The sequence below is a fragment of the Eleginops maclovinus genome, chromosome 2 (genome assembly GCF_036324505.1).
Source record: "Eleginops maclovinus isolate JMC-PN-2008 ecotype Puerto Natales chromosome 2, JC_Emac_rtc_rv5, whole genome shotgun sequence".
NCBI lineage: Eukaryota > Metazoa > Chordata > Actinopteri > Perciformes > Eleginopidae > Eleginops > Eleginops maclovinus.
The window spans coordinates 27,105,024-27,125,569 of NC_086350.1; the positions used below are offsets into that span (position 1 = coordinate 27,105,024).

At 40.7% G+C, this 20,546-nt stretch overlaps 1 protein-coding gene across 3 annotated transcripts in view; it reads left to right on the forward strand.

Moving 5' to 3' along the window:
* The window catches only part of vps9d1 (VPS9 domain containing 1), a 46,418-nt gene that overhangs the window by 16,044 nt on the left and 9,828 nt on the right, over positions 1-20,546 (forward strand). For 2 of the 3 annotated variants that reach the window (XM_063907762.1, XM_063907772.1), the window contains 9 exons: positions 9,426-9,488; positions 9,610-9,662; positions 10,136-10,214; positions 10,519-10,604; positions 11,444-11,589; positions 12,844-13,188; positions 13,618-13,747; positions 15,365-15,570; positions 16,979-17,063. In XM_063907762.1, coding sequence (XP_063763832.1) covers positions 9,426-9,488; positions 9,610-9,662; positions 10,136-10,214; positions 10,519-10,604; positions 11,444-11,589; positions 12,844-13,188; positions 13,618-13,747; positions 15,365-15,570; positions 16,979-17,063 — 1,193 coding nt within the window. Of the gene's footprint in view, positions 1-8,303; positions 8,592-9,425; positions 9,489-9,609; positions 9,663-10,135; positions 10,215-10,518; positions 10,605-11,443; positions 11,590-12,843; positions 13,189-13,617; positions 13,748-15,364; positions 15,571-16,978; positions 17,064-20,546 lie in introns of those variants that run through there. The other variant, XM_063907780.1, reaches the window with a different exon arrangement.

A 20,546-nucleotide genomic window follows, 5' to 3' on the forward strand; every position in this document is an offset into this window, starting at 1 on the left:
CCAGAAGTCCAACATTTTTCCCTCTCAGATTTGGACAACCATCCGTTGTCACACCAGCCAGCTTTTCCCATTTGAGTCCCATTTTGTCCAAACATGCATTTACCTCCGTGAACAAATCACTCCCAGTTGTTCCTTTCATTGACTGCCTGGCTGCCAGCTCCTCCGTGATTTTGAAGTGTGCAGTTATCCCACGTAAGAAGACGAGTAGCTGGGCAGTGTCACATACATCGCAGCTGTCATCCAAAGCCAGAGAAAAATAGTCAAAGTTGACCGCTCTTTTCTTCAGCTGAAGCTCCAGATTTCCCGGTATGTCCTCAACCCTCCTCGTTACAGTGCGCCGAGAGAGGGGCACGTCCCCAAATGCACCCTTTTTCTCCAGGCATATTAGTGCTGAAGAGTCCCCCAAACACTCCTTAATAAACTCTCCGTCAGAAAAGGGCTTACTTTTTCTGCCAATTTTGTGGGATATGACTTAACGTGGCCTGATAGCCGCATCTCTTGGTGTGCAAAGTTTTGTAGAAAGTTCTTGTTGGTTTTGCAGTTTAGCTAGCAAAGCATCCGACTCCCTGGCGCGCTCTTCATCAGACAAGTTCTTGTATCAATCCTCGTGTTTGGTCACGTAGTGGCGATTCAAATTGTAATCCTTTAACACAGCGCCCTGTGTACCACAAACTAAACACACAGCTTTACCTTTGACTTCTGTAAAAAAATATTTAGCAATCCATGTCTTGTTTTTTTTTTTGGCATGAGCTGACATTTTGAGGGCTAGCTGGCCAGCATCACTTATCTCTGTTCACCCACACACGTCATGGACGTATAATACGCACATGCGGCAAACGTAAATAAAAAACCCCACGAGCAACACACTTTTATAGCATGAACGGTATAAATATTTTTTCATTCATGTTCTGATTGACCTCACGCGGGCCGGTCAGGGACGCCCCGTGGGCCGGGAAATGCCCAGGTCTGCCTTAGACACTACATTTTGAGACTGAACATAATACATTATAAAGGGCTGACAAAGTCTGTCCCATTTCAAAGGTTTCTTTAAGTCTATCCAAAATAAATCTGACTTTCTCTTACCCAGATTTGGATGACATTCCCAGTGTATGCTGCATGACACTTAGGCTCGATTCCAAACTGCCCCCTACACCCTACCCCTACACATTACCCCTCTGCTTGCGCGTTCGTGCTGAGGATCCGCCACATTAAGTGCCTGTTCCAAACCAACGAGTGTGGAGGGCGAGTGGGTTATCAAGCCCTCAAACAGCGAGTCTGCACCTGACTTCACCTGCTGCTCTACCTGACCGGACTCACCGCTGTGTGTGTCCATCAGGAAACATGCTGTGTACAAACAGATCCTGCAAACATTTAGACTAACTGCATAAAACAAGATACGCATCAAATATCATACAGATGTTACCTCTTTATTTCTTTACTCAGGAATACATACAGTACCTGTGTGTAGTGTAGAAAACAGTCAACATGTGAATTTGATTTTAAAGTTGTGTATATTTACTGTTGTGAAAAACCAAGCAGCTTATAAACATCATATTTAAAAATAAAAGAGGTTTGCAAATAAAGAAACGCCAGTAAAGATGTTTGGACTTTCATTTGAGTTATTATTTAATTTTTTTAAGAGATGCTGATTTGAAACCGTTGTTAGGAAAAGTTACGGTATTTCCTGTTTATGCCAGAGAGAGGGGAGTTCATCCCAGAGCTTACTGCTGTATTTACACCCTCCACCGGGAAGAAGGGAGCCTCATTCAGCTGTGAGTGAGACTACAGACGGAGTTCACTCCATCACAGAGTGGGAGTGGGTAGGGTGTGGTTTGGAATTTAGCTTTAGTGTCTCACAATCTATCAGAGGTCAGTCAGTGATCTAATAAAGTGTTCAGGTTATTGTCCTCAACCTGTGAAGGCAGGAAACATCATGTCACTGTGATATGTCACCTGATGTGTCACCTATTGAATGTGGACTGGTCCTTTCGAGGTGCCAGTTCACCGCCTGGGAACTGCTGATGTACCCATGAGCATGGCCAGGGGCCCTTTCACTGCTCCCTTGGCTCTGTGCACAGCTGCACACTGCTCCAAAACTATGATGGATTAAATGCAGTGTCTACATTTCACAGTGTGTGCGGTGTTGTGTACATGTGTGAAGATAAAATGTTGATTCGATTGGAATCTTTTTTTTTTTTTTGTAATTCAAGTTTTTATTTCTTTCTTTGGTGTTTGACAGTACAACATTTGACATTGTGAGACATTTCTTATATGCATTACATGTAGTATCAGTGTCATAGCAAAACCAAAATAAAATAAAAGTACAGTATGAACGATACTGTCCATAAAGAGGACATATTGATACAATAGATTATGGTGCTGGATACAGGATACAATCAGAGGGAGGTATTCATACTGTAGGCTCATCAGGCAATGTGATGTAAGCCCAGAACAAGTCCCAGGCTGGCGCCTTGGTCTTGTTTGTATTGTTCAACCTGTTGAGCATACGTTCATATGAAGCTGTCTTTCTCATAATGTTTATCCACTCTTTCAGCTCAGGGGGTTTGGGTGTTTTCCACAGTTTAAGTATTGTCCTAGCAGCCGTTGTAGTCCCTACCATGATTACAGAGAATTCTCCGCTTGTTACGTTGTGTATTTGGCTTCTATCCCCTAATAGGCATAATCTGGGAGATAATGGTATGTCACTTCCCAGCCAGTTGCTCAGGTTGTCCACTACTGTTTTCCAGAAAGGCAGAATGACAGGGCAATCCCAGATACAGTGTAGCAGAGTACCTATGCGTTTTTGACATTTCCAACACAAGTTATTATTTATTATACCTGCTCTGTTGAGCCTTTGTGGAGTCCAGTAATACCTGTGTGTTATTTTGTATTGTGTAAATTTCCCTTAAGCTTCCCTACTGTATTTCCCATTGTTAGATATGATTCTCAGCCACTCCTCTTCATCCATCAAACATCCCAGGTCTCTCTCCCATATTATTTTCAGGTTCCGACAGTCATCACTGAGCAATTGGTTGGTTGTTCTATAGAATATAGAGGCTCGGTGGCACTCTGTAGGTAACGTGAAGTAGTCCGTAATGTGGTTCCCATCCTTGTACTGAATCCTGGATGTTATACAGTCTCTGATCTGTAGATATTTCCAAAAATGTCCTTTTCCTTGGAGATTGTATTTTCTTTTCATATCAGAGAATGACATGAACACCCCTTCCTCGTATAGATCAGCAATATGACACAGCCCATTAAGGTGCCATTCCTTCCAATATACTGATGCCTTCCCTATACTGATTATGGGGTTATGCCACAGAGAAGAATATGTTTGTTTACCATGTAATAACTTATGCATTTTATGTATTTTGATCCAGATCTCTTTGGAGTGAGACATAATAGGGTTCACTACATTATGTGAGGACTGTGAGAATCTATCAATAGGAGTGAAAGGGGATGACAGCTTATTTTCTATAGTAACCCACTCTGGCTGGTTCTCTTTTTTCCAGTGATAGGCTAATTTGGCCATTTCAAAAGGAGACATAGTATAACCTCGGGTCTGGCAACCCCAGGCCCCCTCTGTCTCTAGGAGAGCACATTTGACTAAATTTAATTCTGGGTCTTTTCCTGTCCCATAAGAATTCTTTAATTATTGTATCATACTGTTTAAAGATCTGAGGAGATACAGTTATGGGTGACATCATAAGCACATAATTAATTTGCGGTGTAACCACCATTTTTATCACATTGACCTTCCCCCATAATGTAAGCCTTAGTTTCCCCCATTTATCCAAATTAGCTTTAATTTTTTGCAGCAATGGTTCTAAATTTAATGAAGGTACTTCCTCCACTTCGCTGCTTAGTTTGATTCCCAAGTATTTCATCCCTTTTGGTATCCATTTAAAGCCGGAATTTGTCAGTAAATTTGAGTTGCATAATCCAGATATAGGCATCGCCTCAGACTTTGTCCAGTTAATTTTATATCCTGATAATTTGGAGTAAGATTGTATCGTGTTCATTAGGTGTGGTATTGAATTTAAAGGGTCTTTTATCAGCATCAGAATATCGTCTGCGTATAATAATAGTTTATGCTCTTTCCCTCCTCCTTCCACCCCCCTAATAGCTGTATTGGCTCTGATGGCAATAGCTAACGGTTCCAGTACGATATTAAACAGTAGTGGTGATAGAGCACAACCCGGTCGAGTAGCTCTGGTGAGGTTAAAAGGAGGTGAGATTACACCGTTTGTTATCACCGCTGCCTTAGGGTTTTGTATAAAGTTTTAATCCATTTAATAAAGGTTGGTCCAAATCCAAAATGTGACAAGGCTGCAAATAGAAATCCCCATTGAACTCGGTCGAATGCCTTCTCAGCATCAAGCGAGAGGGCAACGACTGGGTCCTTTACTGTCCTATTCGGCCAGATTAGGTGTAGTAATCTTCTCATGTTGTCGGTCGAGGACCTTTTTTTCATAAATCCGACTTGGTCCGAATGTATAATGTTCGGTAAAGCCTTCTCCAGACGTGTAGCCAGGATCTTAGTTAGGATCTTACAGTCCAGATTTATCAAACTTAGAGGTCGATAGTTAGCAGGGTTTGTGGCATCTCTATCTTTTTTAGGTATCACTGATATTAAAGCCTCGTTAAATGTCGGCGGAAGGATTCCTATTTCAAAAGCTTCATTGTATATCTCTTGTAATTTTGGTGCTAGGATATCGATATACTGCTTGTAATATTCCACCGGGAATCCGTCGAGGCCCGGTGACTTCCCCGATTTCATACATGAAACTGCATTCCTGATTTCATTCTCTGTTATTAAATGGTCCAATAATTCCACCCGTTCAGGTGACAATCCAGGCATATTAATACTAGAGAAAAAATCTGTCAATTCTTCTTGTTTGGGATTGATGTCTGATGTATATAGTTCTTTGTAGAACTGTTGAAAGACCTCATTTATTTCTTTTGTCGAAGAAACCATTTTATCTCCTTTCTTAATTGCTGGAATTACACTGTAGGAAGTTTGTTGTTTTAGTTGTCTGGCAAGCAGCTTACCTGTCTTCTCTCCCCCTTCATAGAAATTTGTCCCCAGCCTAAATAAAGCGTATTGCACTTTTTTATTATAAATTTCTTGAAGTTGAAATTTAAGCTTACATATATCTCGATATGATTTATCTGAGAAGTTTTTTGATAGTTCTATTTCCTGACTTCTAATTTTAGATTCTAACTCCTCTATTCTCTTCATATCCTCTTTTTTCTTTTTAGACGAATATGCTATCATTTCCCCCCTAATGTATGCTTTTGATGCTTCCCATTCCATCGCTTTTGAGGTTGCACTGCCAGCATTAATTTCAAAAAGGATATAAGATCGTCCTTCAACGACAAGTTGAAGGACTCATCCTGTAATAATGATGTATTCATTCTCCATCTACCTTTTTTCTCAGTGTCAGTATTTATGTCAATGCTAAGCTCAACCGCTGCATGATCTGAGAGCCATTGCATTAATTTTACAATTAGCGACTTGTTTTATTATAGTGCTCGATATCAAAAACACTTCGATCCTGGAATAGGATTGGTGTTAGTGTGAATAAAAGGTATATTCCCTGTCACTGTGATTTATCAGTCGCCATATGTCCACCAATCCCATATCCTCACTGATCATATGTATTGCAGCTCTATCCTTAGACATTATTGGACTACTAACTTTGCTCCTATCCAGAAAGGGATCTGAAACTTGATTAAAATCCCCTGCTAATATTATCTGGCCCTCTGTTTCACCCAGTGTCTTATTTACTTCATGGAAAAAGTTTGGGTCTCCCTTGTTCGGTGCATAAATGTTGCAAAGTGTCATCTTAGTCCCATTTATCAGCGCCTGTACGCATATCCTTCTGCCCTCATCATCTTTAACCTCCTTGAGTAGAATAAAGCTCAGGTTTTTGTTCACCAATATGATTACCCCGTTCCGTTTACTAGAGAAAGAACTGAGGAAAATATACCCAACCCAGCCCCGTTTCAGTTTGACTGCCTCTTCTTTTACAAAGTGTGTTTCTTGTAAAAAAGCGATGTCAGCCTTATTATGCTTTAGATAAGTCAATACCTTCCCTCTTTTTGCAGGATTTCCACATCCATTGATGTTCCAGCTTATGCATGTGACATAATTCCTACTCATATTTAATGTAAGAAAAAATAAAATCTTGTGAAATTCCGATTGAAATAATATTGGCTATGTCCCCTATTAGTGTCTCATGTAATCTCAACATCTCACTTTTCTCTCTGCCAGTTTTGTCTGTCATCACCAGAAAAAACTCTACGCAAACCATGTGAACAGCATTGTAAACTGTAACACTTTTATAACAAGAAAAGAAAAAATACAAAAAACTAAACTTAAAAAAGCCCCACAAAACGTTACCTGGGGCCCCTGGCTTTTCTCCAGCCATACTAAAGCAAAAGAAAAACAAAACAAGAAAGAAAAGTAACGGACGTTTTGGTCCGTGGGATATTACACCTCTAGCCATCTCTCTCTGGCTATTAGCTGAGGCGGTACAGAATCAAACCCAAACCGCCGCCGATGTTTGTTACACATTGTCCACTTTTAAATCAGTCTATTTCTCATTGTCCATGTCAACTTTTATTGTGCACTGCTTCTATTTTTAGACAGAGTATTCGTGCTTACCCATCTGCATTGCAGCTTGTTTTAATGAATTTGTCCGCGTCCTTGGCGCTTGTAAAGCTCCGGGTCTTCCCCTTCCAGGTGAATCGCAGAGTTGCCGGATGGGCCAGCGTGTATCTCACATTGAGCTGCTGTAGTGTTTTCTTCGCGGCCGTAAAGGTCTTCCTCTTCTCGGCCAGTTCCCTCGACATGTCTGGAAACACGGAGATTCTCCGTCCTTCCCATTCAAGCCCTCGTTTTACTCTGACAGCTTTCAAAACTTTATCCCTCGCTGACTGCCGTAAAAATCTGATCAGCACCCGTCTGGGCGGCTGGTCCTCATTGGGGATGGGAGCTAATGCTCGGTGTGCCCTTTCTATTTCAAATTCACCTTCTACATGAACTCCGAGCCCGTCGCTCAGCATTTTCTTCATGCATTCCTCCATTGTGCCGTTCGTTCCGTAGGTTTCTTTCAGCCCCAATAACCTCACGTTGTTTCTCTTGCTGTGGTTTTCAAGCATTTGGATGCGATCCCACAACACTTTGTCCTTTTTTCAGCGTGTTCTCCGTCGCTCACAAGCCGGTCAGTCGTGTCCTCCAGGTGGGAGACCCGCCCCTCCGCCTCCCCCAGCCTTTCTTGAATGTTGTTCGCCGTGTTTTTTTTTATAGCTCATTTGTTGTTTCTTTAATGGTTAGTATGTCTGCTGCCACTCCCTGCAACGTGGTGCTCATCTTGTAGATTTCGGCAAACATATTCTCCATGTTTGCAGTTTTTTCGGCAGGTTGCTTTCCTAGCTGCACTGGCGGCGGCGAGTTCAAAGTTATGCTTCCTTCAGTCGGCGGGGGAGGATTTTTTCTGGTAGCCATGCGGGCCGAGTCTTTGAAGTACTTCGATGTGGTCGCCATTGGGATCCGAAGAAAAAAAAACACTCTGGCTTACTTAAATATAAGTCGTGAACACCAAGGGTTATTATTTTGTAAAAAGTTGTGGGTTTTCATGTAGTAAAATATCGTAAATATCGGTGGGTGAGCGGAGCTCGTCTACTGCGCCATCATCTCGCTTGGCGTACCCACGTGACTCCAATGATCTTTTAACTGTAGTGAGTTTACATTATTATTCATATTGATACACTTAAAAGAACAACTTACATTAGCTCACCTTTGCAAATTAAAGTCTTAAAGTCTTAAAATAGTTCAGCATCCATGGTTTGACACAGCTTAATCAGGAAACATACTCCTTATCTCAATAACGTTTTCTTATTACTCCTTTTCTCTCTTCACTTGAAAAAAAATGATTCCATGTGGGTTTCAAATAGTTTTTTCCTTTATTCAAGAAAATATATACACAGGATAATAAAATACAGAAATAAAGAAAAGAATACAAAGAACACGTGTTTTTGATTGCCTTCTTTTTAATATTTGTAATAGTGGCGGTGCCAAATTTTCCCGAAAGTAAATATAGTTGTTTTTAAAAAACAGTATATTTGTAACAAATCCATCACCATTATTGTTTATTAAAATGTCCTCATGAATGGGTTTTGTTTGTCCCCTATCAAATAGTGTTGTCAACATTTTAAGCGACATCGTGTGTGCTTTTATTTTTGGATTGGTACTTCCGGTGTGGTATCTACATTACACTATGACGCGTCGTGTTGATTAGGTGAAGGGGAGTGTGCTGTGTGGAGAGCTTTGTACCGCATGGGGTATTTAAGGCTAGACACCACTTTCTAAGCTGTCGAGCTGAACTCCCTCTTCTCTTATTCCTATCTCTCCATTCATAAAAAAAAAAGATGGTAAGCGAGAGATTAATTTTTAACGTCACTACGCTTCATTAGTTGTGTTCTATTGGAAGTTTTTTTTAAATTAAGGATAACTTGTTCAGATATCGAAAATGCGCCAAGTGGAGCTGCGTGCTTACTGGAGGAAACTAAAGGCGTTTGTAAAGGTAAAGTCACATCAGCTAACTAGCTAACGGCGGTGTTAGTGTCGGTGTTGTGCGCGAGCCTAAAAACATATATTAGTAGCCAGCCCTTAATATTAATTAAGAGCTGTTTTTTCATGTAGCGGCAGTGGTGGGAATAGAATTCCAATCAATTTTCTGTAAACCCCTCTTGATTTTAGTTACTCACATATAATGTTGGAATGGTTAATATATACCAGATAATCATATTTTAACAGTTGTTCATAAGTATTGTGTGTCAACATCTGAATTTGAAAGTAACTAGTATACATCTGTAAAATAAATGAAGTATAATGTTTGCTTCCAAAATGTAGTAGAGTGGAAGTATAAATTAGTATGAAATGAAAATGAAATTACCTCAAATGTCTACTTAAGTACGGTACTTGAGTAAAAGTGGTTGAAGTCTATTGAAGTTTTGTGACTCCACGGTCAGGAGGAACAGCACTGAGCTGCTGCTGTTGGTTCACAGTAACTGTATGAAGAATTCACAGTATATTGTTGGTGTTTGGGAACCTTTCTGGTGATGCAAACTCTGGTCATAGCTTGTACTTGATGTATTGCCATCTTGATGTAATGGTTGACAGTACACTTTAGGCTGTTTACCTGTGTTGTCCCTATCCCTGTTGCTGTTCCCCTCACTTTTCGAATATATTGGGTAGATAAAAATAGACATTGGAAGTGGCTTCACATTACACTCCCTTCATTTGTTTTCAGTTTGTTGGGGTTTACTGCCTGACATCTTGTTTTAATTTTCAAATTAAAAACATATTGATGCAGCTTAACATAGCATTTTAAGTCATTTCCTCTTGTCCAATGCAGACGCTGTCTCTCCAGAGGCAGATGATGGAGAACCTCATCATAGCCAAAGCCAGGGAGGATGCTGTATCCTTGTGATGTATATAAATATACCTCTGCTTTAAACTCAAAGACCTAATCATGTATAGCTGATCCATGTAAGGACTATGATGTTTGGAGGTACCCTTAATGCTTGTTGTGACATTAGCTCCAGCGGAAGATGGAGGAGAGAAGACTAAGACTGCAGGAAGAGGCCAACAGGTACTCCAATATTCTCAAACACACACACACTTTATTCAGTTTTAGCTGATGTTTGGTTAGTGGTAATGTATCTACAAATAGTGTACATTAAATAAATAGACTGTATGTGTGTTGAAGGTTTATGCACCCAGTAAATTCTCGGAACATGATCACTCGATGGACAAAAAAAACACACTCAAAAATGTTAGACCTTTTTATATTATACTGTACCTGGCGATCTTGCAAAAAACAGATGTGTGAGATGAATCCGCATGTCGCACCCTTATATTTTTGTGTTTAATTCAGTCAACATACAATACACACTGTACTACTTTGTGAATCATTTCTAACAATGTAATGTAATCAAAGTTATTTGGTTAATTTGAGATAAATTGCAGGTTTCGGACTAATGCAAAAACTAAACAACTACCACAGGAAATTGTGCGTGCAAGTGTGAATGTCATTTAATATTTTCTGTGTGTTTGTCATTACAGGAGATTTTCAGCATCTGGGGCAGAGGAGCAAGAGCAGCGCATTCTCTATACCAATGTGCTGGAATATGAGCAAGACCATGTACGTTTGCAAGTAATCGCCACAATGTATCACAACTAATGGAAGATGCCCTCACAGGGTGATGCCTTGGGAAGTATTGAGTGTATGATTACACAAAATGCTTAAAAATAGAATAAGTTTATGCTTACATGCTTCAAATATTGTGTTGTTGCACAACTTAAAACAAGGAGGAATCAATTAAGAACTAATCGATCAATTTTATATAGCTGGATTAAGCTAACATGAATCCACTAGTGGGCATTGTTGATGAGATTATAGATATGGTTGTCATCAAGTCATTTATAGATTTGTGTGTGTTCTACAGGATTGGCCTAAACTGTGGAAAGCCAACATGAAGAAGAGTCCTGATGATGTCACATTAGTGTCCGGTCTAGTCTCCTACCTGCTCAGGTATCCCAATGCAAAATGTGCATTTTAAGTTTAATTTGATTATATCCTGTGGTTTAGTGCATAGAAATACAGGATGTGTATTTTATTGCTAATTATTGGCAGTGTTTTTGTCCCTGAAAGTCCTTTTTCATACCAACATTGCAGAATATCCTCATTACTATGGTCCATTGATCCACATTCAAAAGGTTTAATGTCATATAATATACACAACTACGGTGTAGTTATTTAATGAATGATAACCTTGGGTCACATGTCCCTCAACCGTGCAATTACAGTTTTGGTACTTCATCTGGTGTTCAAGTGGCTTAACCTGCATTTTAACCAGTTACTCCCCATGTGACCGTCAAACAGGATATACTGCACATGCTTGTAAAGTCATCATATTCTAACATTTAGTTAATATTCATAAACTGGCCTCAATAATGGCTTTTGTTGTGCCATCACACCAACAGAGTTTTCGATGTGTTCAAAAGGTTAACTTTGTCTTAGTTGTATTGCGTCAGGCCTGTCAATACTTGACGTTCAGAGGTGTTTGTTTCCCCTTTGTTATCTTTAGGCATGGCTCCACTTAGTTTGACACAAGAGTTATTAAAGGCTACTTGCTCAAATCAAGTAATGATATAAGAGATACGTATGAGTACGTTTTTTACTGTCTTCCTCGACCTAATACAGTCAAGCTTAACAATAAGTAATAATAAAATGCTCATGATCTCTAAAATGTAATATATAAATAGAAGGATTGTGAGTGGCTCTGGGATGATGTCTTCATGCTTGGTAAAAGGACATTTAATATTTCCAGGCCAGATGATGATGGAATAACATTTGTACTGTGTCCTCAGCCGGGCTGACCACCCTGTGGTGAAGCTGCTAAGGAAACACCAGTACCGGGTTTACAACAGACTCTACCCCATCGTCAGCAAAGGTCTCCTCCAGAGTCCTCCGTGCCTGCTGACGCCTCCTCGCAGCACTCACCCAACTCACCCAGGTAGGGCCAGTACTAGCGGTTTGTGAGGTTCCTCAGCTATGTCTGTTATGTTTACGGACAGCTGATTTGATACCTGAATAAAATGGTGTCAGTAAAAGCCAGCCAGTAGATCAGAATACCTTTATTCATCTCACAGAGGGGGAATTTACATTGTTACAGTAAAGAGCATAAAATATTAAACATTCTAATTTAAATGGCAATTTACAAAAATACACATCGAGGCTCAGTAACAGTATTTAAAAAAAACAAGTGGAGCATGTATTAAGTATTAAGTAGTGAAAGTGGAAGGATAAATTGCTTTATCCTTCCAAGTTATTTATTTATTTATTCAACAAAAACAGAGAGCAGCCAGTAATAATAATTGTAAAGTGATTTGTACACATATATGGCACAACAGAGGTAGTTTAGTTTTGATTTTATGTGTTGCAATTAGGATATATGCTTTACATTATCAACTATATATTGATTGATTTGCTAAAACTAGTTCACTAGTACACAAATGTAGTAACTGACATCTCAAAACAAACAAAAAACTCTTTTCTACATTTTCTTTATTGGATCATGGTCTTTGCTTCCTTGCTTTGGAACAGTTCTCTGATGCCTTTCTGAATACTGATTTCCACCTCTGTAGCTCCTCCTTCTGGCTCTGGCAAGGAACAGCTGCTCAAGTGTTCAATGCAACAACTCCTGGGCTGTTAAACTCTCTCCAAAATAAGGACCAAAGACAAAGCCCTCGATTAACCATGTCACTGCTCCTCTTAAGCAAGAGTGTCCTCTGAGAGCTTTGCCCAATAGAAAAAAAGAGAGACTTTCGATTTCACATAAACATTTAAAAAACTGCTTGGCGAAATCTCTGTATTGTGTCGGAGCAACAAGGAACGAATATTTTTTTGAAATAATTTCCAAACATTCATACAATCATGGTAACAATTGAAACGTGATAGTATATATCAATAAGATTTACATTTGACATAGATTTAACTTTACACCCCCTTCCCTGATTCCTCTGTGAACCCAGTCTCCTCTTACTCCTCAAACTTTGGTCCCAGTATTTAATCCGTGATAAACTCCTCCCACATCAAAAGTCATGTCCCGCCTTTCTTTAAGTATAGCTGAAAAGATAACACATCATGCTACTGTAAATGCACCATGTAGCAACAAAGAAACCATGCTGCAGCTAGAGCTTACATCACCATCACTGGGGGTCGCTACATTAGCATTAATTCATTTTCTGAAATACTATTGATCACACAGAGAAGAAGATGACCAGAGGCAGCAGTATTGGCGGCCAGAGCTTCTGCACAGCCTCGTCCCTCTCCCCCTTACTCTCTCACAACCACTCCACCAACTATGATGATGAGGAAGGGGAGGAGCTTCACTCGCAGGCGATGGTGGATCGGGAGAACTCATTTGAAGATCTTGAGCAGTTCATGACCCAGCTGGACTGGGCCCCGCTCCACAGCAGCACAGAGGACTCGGAGGTGACCTGTGACCCCTCAATGCAGCCGGAGCAGGACGAGGGCAGCATCCAGGAGCTGGAGATGAGAGCGCTGACAGAACATCTGAAGGCTGTGGTCAAAGACATTCATATTGCAATCGGTGAGCACAGACATAGACCATGTCATCGTATCGGACATTTAACATCACGATCACTGAAATGAAACATGCTCAAGACCCTCCAACGTCTGATGTTATTAAATCGGGGGGACCTTGTATATCTGATTTGATGGCAACACTTCATATGTGCTGTTCAGGACATGGTCGGGGTCAGAGATGATGTTGTAAAATGTTGTTATGGTAGGCTGATTCATAGAATCTCTCAAAAGGTACACTTACAATCTTTGAGCCGATTTTCCACTGGTGGAGAGTTTTGACTAAGCTGTAAACAAACACTCTACATTGTAGTATTGCAATACAGTAGGGTTTCTTCTTGCATGCATAGAAAGTGTCTTATGTTGATTTTTGGCAACAATTTGTGTCAAACTGTTTGGACAATAATTTTTGGGTGTTTTTTTCTTTGTGTTTCAGATCAACTTCTATCCCTGTGTTTGCTCTCCTTTGAGTGCCTAAACACAGCTAACTCTAAGGACCTGTGCCTCGCCAGCATAGAGGAAGCCTTCTTCACGCCACTTTGGAGCGCGCTGGTGGCTCTCTTCAGGTGTTATAGCCTAAATACTGCCTTAATAATTATATATACTAAAGTCCTTGTTAACTTAAACATAATCATCTATTAAGATGACCTTTGTTTAAATATTGATGCAATTGATTGCCAGATCAGGTGTGCATGGTACTTGTTATGGCCCATTAATGGCACTTGGATTTAAAGTATTACAAACTGGGTGTTGGTAGCAGGAATTCCTGACACTGTTCATATCTCTGGGAAGTGTGATCCAAAACAGAGTTACTGTTATTGCCGTAGGCGCCTCAGGAAGAGAACAAAAGGCAGCGCATTGAGTTTGAAACATTTAGGTGTTTTATTAGCAATAAATGTTTCTGACTGCTTTTTCAAATGAAATATGCAGTGCTTCAGTTGGTGCTGCTTTATTGGAGAATGAATAGGTGCCCATTAGAAACATCAAAACTGCTAATCTGATTCGGTAGTTTGCCACATTTACCTCGGAAAACCACTCTGTATGAAATCTTTATTTACCTTGGGTTTGGGTTAACCCGAAGTTTTTCAAAAGGAAGACTTGCATATTTCTGCAGCGATGACTGCAGTTGATACCTCTTTGAAGAAATAACAACTTCTGCCAGCTACAAGCTAGTAACAACTTGCTTTGTAAATTGTAATAAATAGGTATTCATAATCTGAATTTAATTAGCTTGCATGTGCAGGACAGCAGCATACAGCAGAGGAAATGCCCAAGGAATGTTGATGCATTCATTTGCTTTTTTGCATTTGAGGTTTGATTGTGGTTCAAATTTTAAAGTTTGCCGTCATTGTTTCCTAGATATACAGTGTTGGTCATGGCCAGCATGCGGCAGTGCTGCTCTAAGTATTTCAGCTTTTCCTTGAGCTTTATTGCTGGATTGATCCTCATTACATTCCAATAGTTTTTAAAATGATCAGTTGTTAATTGTACAACCATTTCTGACGTCTACTAAATGTACATGTAGCTCTTCTCACATCACCATGAAACATATTTCAATACCATTTTGAAATGTGTCATGCCGTGTTCTGCGTTACTTTACTGAAAGAGGACTTCCTGGTTTCAGTGTGTAGACATGATAGGAAAAGCACAGGTGTAAGGGTTCAGTATTTTGCGTTGCAATTTAGTAATGAATAAGGTATTTAGTTACTCTGTGAAAAATAAATACAACTATTTGACCTCAGTTTCCCCCTGGTTAAATGCCCCCCCTGCAACGTCTGTGCAGCTTCCAATTGAAAAAAACATTGACTTAACAAGTGGGAGGTTCCCACAATCCCTCACTCCCAGTCTCTTGACCAGTCCAACCAATAGGATTTGATGATGGCACTGCAAGGATGAAAATCTCAGCAGGCTTCCCGCCCCCCCTGTCAAATTGAAATGCTCAAGCCATTAGAAATAGACTACTGCACCACCAGCTCTTGTGTGAATAAATGAACATGATTCATGATTCCTTATCTTGCTAATGTGGAATGCACAACATTGAACTGTGACAAACTACAGATTGTGTAATGCCATCACTCAAACCGTTCATTTTCCAAAAAGCCTGGCAGGGTTCCTCACTTACAGACATGGTGGAAATGCTTCCCCGCCTGTGTTTTCAGTTAGCTCTTTTCTTTCCTTCTCAGGAGGGTCTACAGAGAAAGGGAGCAGGCCTTTGAGACAAGTATGAAGCTGTACCAGGACGTTTCACCTGGAGATGTTGGTGTCCCCTCCAAACTGTTCCCCGACGACTCTGACGCACAGCAAGGTTCCTACCCCTATGAGTCTGCTGTGCAGGAACTGAAGCTCCTGCTCAAAGACTGCTGTCCACAGAGGAAGTTGGAATGCATCGGTGAGTCACAGTCTGACTTTCAGGACAGTTAGCTGCTCCCCTCATGGTTCAATCCAGCCCAAAAGAGGCCCGACACCACGTGGAGTGTGTGTGTATTCTCTCAGGGTATGTGAGAGGGGCTGCAAAGTAAATCAGGATCTGTATTTATCATCTGAATTTCCCATTAATAATTGAGTCATCTGAAGCCAAGACTTGTGTTACTATCAGCATGTCATTGATTTTATCCAAGCGATCAGAGAGAAGGCAGTGATGGCTGAAATCATCCTGCCTTAACAAGCTTTAAAAAAAAGAAAATGAATCACCATTAAACCTGCTGCTACTCCCTACCGTAGTTAGTTGGCTCATTGTTTTACAATGCCACAGCGTCAATTTAGCAAAACCTTTTAAATGATATATGATATAAAGTAGGTTTGCCATTAGTCGACATGTCGGCCAGATCATCTGTACTGGTTTTTCTTTAATTTTTTTATGCCAGTACAGTATAGCAGCAAATTGTACTCTATGCAGTGATAAACTCATAGATTAACTTGGTGATTCCTTTAAGAAGCCTGTTTTTGTCATATCATGCTAAAATGCCTTGTGTTTAATCTTTTCAGCAGTGAATTTATAATAATAATAATAAAGCTTTATTTATATAGCACTTTTCATACAGCACATGCAGCTCAAAGTGCTTTACAGAATCACATCACAAGTTAAAAACAACATCAAGAACAGATGTTTAAGACCAATTCAGATACATGTAGCATAGCAACAACGTATAACATTTGAACAGGTTAAGAGACACATTCTACTAAATGTATGGTAATATAATCATAAACGCTAAACATGTTAAAAGACCAACTTAAAAGCAATGTTGCTATTAAAACTGTTACATAAATAATAATGAAAATCCTTTAAGACCAATATAAAAATAGGTAAATAATAAAGACTAAAAGACCATTTAAGAGGAGTGCATATATTAAAATAAAAAGCTAATCTGCATCTACACTACGCTCCAGGTTTTGAGTGTAGTGTATAAAAGTGGCCTCACCCATTTTGTTTTGGGGGACTTATTATTTAATATTTAAAAAGTCAGCTGAGGACTCATCTAGGGACATGAATTATAGTCTTATTACTGTGAATGTGTAGTTAGATTTACCTTAACTTTCCTCCAAACAAATGTGGTCTGAACTAGAGCCTCGGTGGAAGGAAACTACAAATAAGTGAAATGGTATCTTTACCAGGACCTGATTTCCAGTTTTCGGTCGTGCTCAGCTTTTCCTCTAAATGTAGATGTCATTGGAACTGGTTTTCACTGGTTTACTGATGAGCAACACCTGATAGTTATCTCAGAAACTTGGGGTTTAATTTCTGGATCTGCATATTGTGAATATAATAAATGTTATTTTGTGCAATTTTTGTTTTACAGTTAGGACATTACGGCTGATCTGTGCCTGCGCTGAGGACTACAGGTGTCTTCATGAGGTGGACTCCACACCAAAAACAGCCGCCATGTGAGTAAACCATCAGCTGCAACAACAGCAAACTCTTTGTCACTGCAGCAGATACAAATACACTCTTTGAGGGACTTCATTCGCAAATTGAAAATATGATATTTAAAGCGATACAATACAACAGTTTAAGGATTTAAACACATCATTGAACTTCAAAATAAGAGCCCTTTCTCCATGGACCCCATGCTGATGCTGGGTAGGGAATGACCGTTCAGTGCAAGAACTCAAACACGATTCAAGGTCTCTCTGCCTGGGTAGCAGCCTTGTCAGGTCTCATCAGTGCTCCGTTAGGCCCGGCACAGCAGGGGCTCTCCTGGCTCTGTTGCCCCCCTACAGAATGCCTCTTCTTTGCCAGGTCTAAAATTGGGTCGTCCTGTCTGAGTTTGGAACAGACCCGGAAAAAGAATACAAGGGAGTTTTTTGTGAAATCTGTGACTCGCAGAGGGTTTGACAAAGGCTCAGTGGGTTGTGGCACACATTGTGGACAATGCAGTTTGGTTATAACCCTGTCTTTTTATGTTTGTTCCATTGTGGGTCTTCTGTTTTTGGCTTCATATTATCCTGTGATGATGATGATGATGATGATGATGACGATGGTAAACAAATGTAGAGCCAGTCTGCTTTCATAAAGTGGAAAATACAAGCTTTTACTGGGTTGTTTGGAGGGCCAGTCTTTAGTTTGAGTCAGATTCTTCTTGAACAGGGCATTCAACAATTTGTGTGTGTGTGTGTGTGTGTGTGTGTGTGTGTGTGTGTGTGTGTGTGTGTGTGTGTGTGTGTGTGTGTGTGTGTGTGTGTGTGTGTGTGTGTGTGTGTGTGTGTGTGTGTGTGTGTGTGTGTGTGTGTGTGTGTGTGTGTGTGTGTGTGTGTGTGTGTGTGTGTGTGTGTGTGTGTGTGTGTGTGTGTGTGTGTGTGTGTGTGTGTGTGTGTGTGTGTGTGTGTGTGTGTGTGTGTGTGTGTGTGTGTGTCATTAGGGCTTGTTAAAAAAATGGTGTAGTGCAACCCTAGTCCAAACCTTTCCCCAAAGAATGATCTGATATCTTGTCTTTATCTTGCACTCTTGTCCCTTTTTATCTCTTTTGTTGGATCCACTAATGTCTTTGGAGACTGGCTGAGGCTATGTCTGTTGCTCCATATCTGTCCGCTTGTGTTGGAATATCTGTGAAGTGATCAGAGAGGGCGGAATAAAAGTAGAGTTGACCGGGCATGACTCCTCGAAGGTTTCTCTCCCAAAAAGTTGTGACGTTGAGGGATCATTCTGTGTACTCTCTGCATGGAAAAACCCACAACTGGGTAACAACGTGTTGTTACAACAAATCAAAAGTGAATCATGGATTTAGTGTTGTTACCTGGAAACATGACTCAGACATAGCCAAACCCTGGAAGGGATCTGAATGAATCATTTATTCTTTCATGTTTATATTGTTGAAACAAAGAGTCTGGATTATCTTTGGTTAAAAAATGATTGCAGCTTTATCAAGGAACAGCTTCATCATTTCATAATGTAGCTGGGGCCACTGGCAGCTGTAATTCAATAAAACGATCATTCAGAAACAAACTTTAAATATTGCCTTTTAACTTGAGTCCAGGTGCCTTGAAGAGGGTACATTTGGACTGTGTACTTCCTTCTTCAAATCTGCAGTTTGTTTTTTTTACTGATTGTGGCTCTGTATCTGTGAATGCTTTTTTTAGTCCTTCTTAAAGGTCCCCTAAGCAAAATGCACTTTTTGATGTCTTTATACATAAATGTGTCCCCGGTGTGTAAGGAGCTCAAAAAGTGTCCTCCTTACCCACTTCTCTAAAAACGGGGGGTACAAACGAGCTGATCCAGATTTGCTTCTGTTATGATGTAATAAGGGAAATGTGGGCTGGCTTTACATTGAACTCCTGGCAACGTCCCAACCTATCATCCCCAATATACAGTCAGCGAGGTGTGTGTGTGTGTGTGTTCAGCAGGATGTCTGCAGGAGGGATTTAGAGTTGTTGTTTATATGATACATATAATGTCTCTGTTCTAGTGGTAAACACTGAGAAGAGTTTCAGAAATAATGCTGGATGTGGTTTGGAACAGAATATGGCGTTTAATCACGGCAGCGTTTAGCTGAGTTTCTCCTGGTAGAAACGCTCCAATGAACTCCAAAGGGGCGTGGCCAGCAGCAGCTCCAAAGGGGCGTGGCCAGCAGCAGCTCCAAAGGGGCGTGGCCAGCAGCAGCTCCAAAGGGGCGTGGCCAGCAGCAGCTAGTTCATTTAAAGCAACAGTCACAGAATCAGCACTTCAGGAACAGGGCTGAGATAGAGGGGGATGAGGCATGCTACAATGGGGGATCTGTTTGCTATTTTGAGCAAAACACTTCAGACATGTTTTGTTTAGATATGGCTCTACAGTATAATGTTCAAATATAGCATGATAGGATACCTTTAATAAAGGTTGCATTTCTGCATGTCATTGCACACAGTGTGTTTTCTACAGGGCTGATTCCAATGCTATACAGTGCTACAGTGTTCTGTAATTGGTTATTTTGTATAGAAGATAGAAAAGATAGAAACGGAGGATGAAACCCTCTTTATTTGTCACATGCATGCACACAGCAGAGCACACAGTGAAATTGGTCCTCTGCATTTAACCCATCCTAGTACTAGGAGCAGTGGGCAGCTATCGTGCAGCGCCCGGGGAGCAATGGGGAGGGGGGATTGGAGGTGTCCGGTGCCTTGCTCAAGGGCACCACAGCAGGGCCTAGGAGGTGAACTGGGACCTCTCCAAGTAGCAGTCCACTTTCCATAATCTCAAGTCTGTTCGGGGACTTGAACCGGCGACCCTACGATTCCCAGTCCAAGCCCCTACTGACTGAGCCACTGCTGGACACTTGCTCTCATCATTGCCTTTCACTTTAGTTTCACTCACAAACATTTGTTTTATTGCACTCTCTGCCCTCTTTAATTTATTCAACAGCATTTCCATTTTTTGTCAGTTCCTTGTCCTCGACCAACTGGGAGCTCATTTTGTTCTATTGTGTTCTTTTGTCCATAACCCTTTCTTTCTCTTTTCTATTGTCCTGCTACATTTTTCTGTATCCTTTTTCCCCTTTACCCTCTTTCACGTATTCTTCCTCGTTTCTCTAATATGAAATGAATTGCATAACCCATAATGGAGGCTAATCTTCTCATTAAAATCAGCATTCATGCATGTGGGAAGAGTGCATTGTATCCCTGGAATGCAGAGACACCAGTTTCAGTGTGAGGGGATCGGTGTCTGTGTTTACTGTAGTGAACTCACAACATTATACTTCAGGCTTGTGATTGTGTATGTGAGGTCCAGCTCTCAGTGGTTAGAAGAGGCTGTCCACACCTCCACAATCCGGCAGGAGGAGAGTATCCAGTTGCATGCGGCCGGGTCAGTGGAGGGCCAGAAACCTACCTTCTCACGCAAACTAGCAAGCAAGCAGTTAGCCCTGCGTGTGAGTCCTGATAAACAAATGGTCGGTG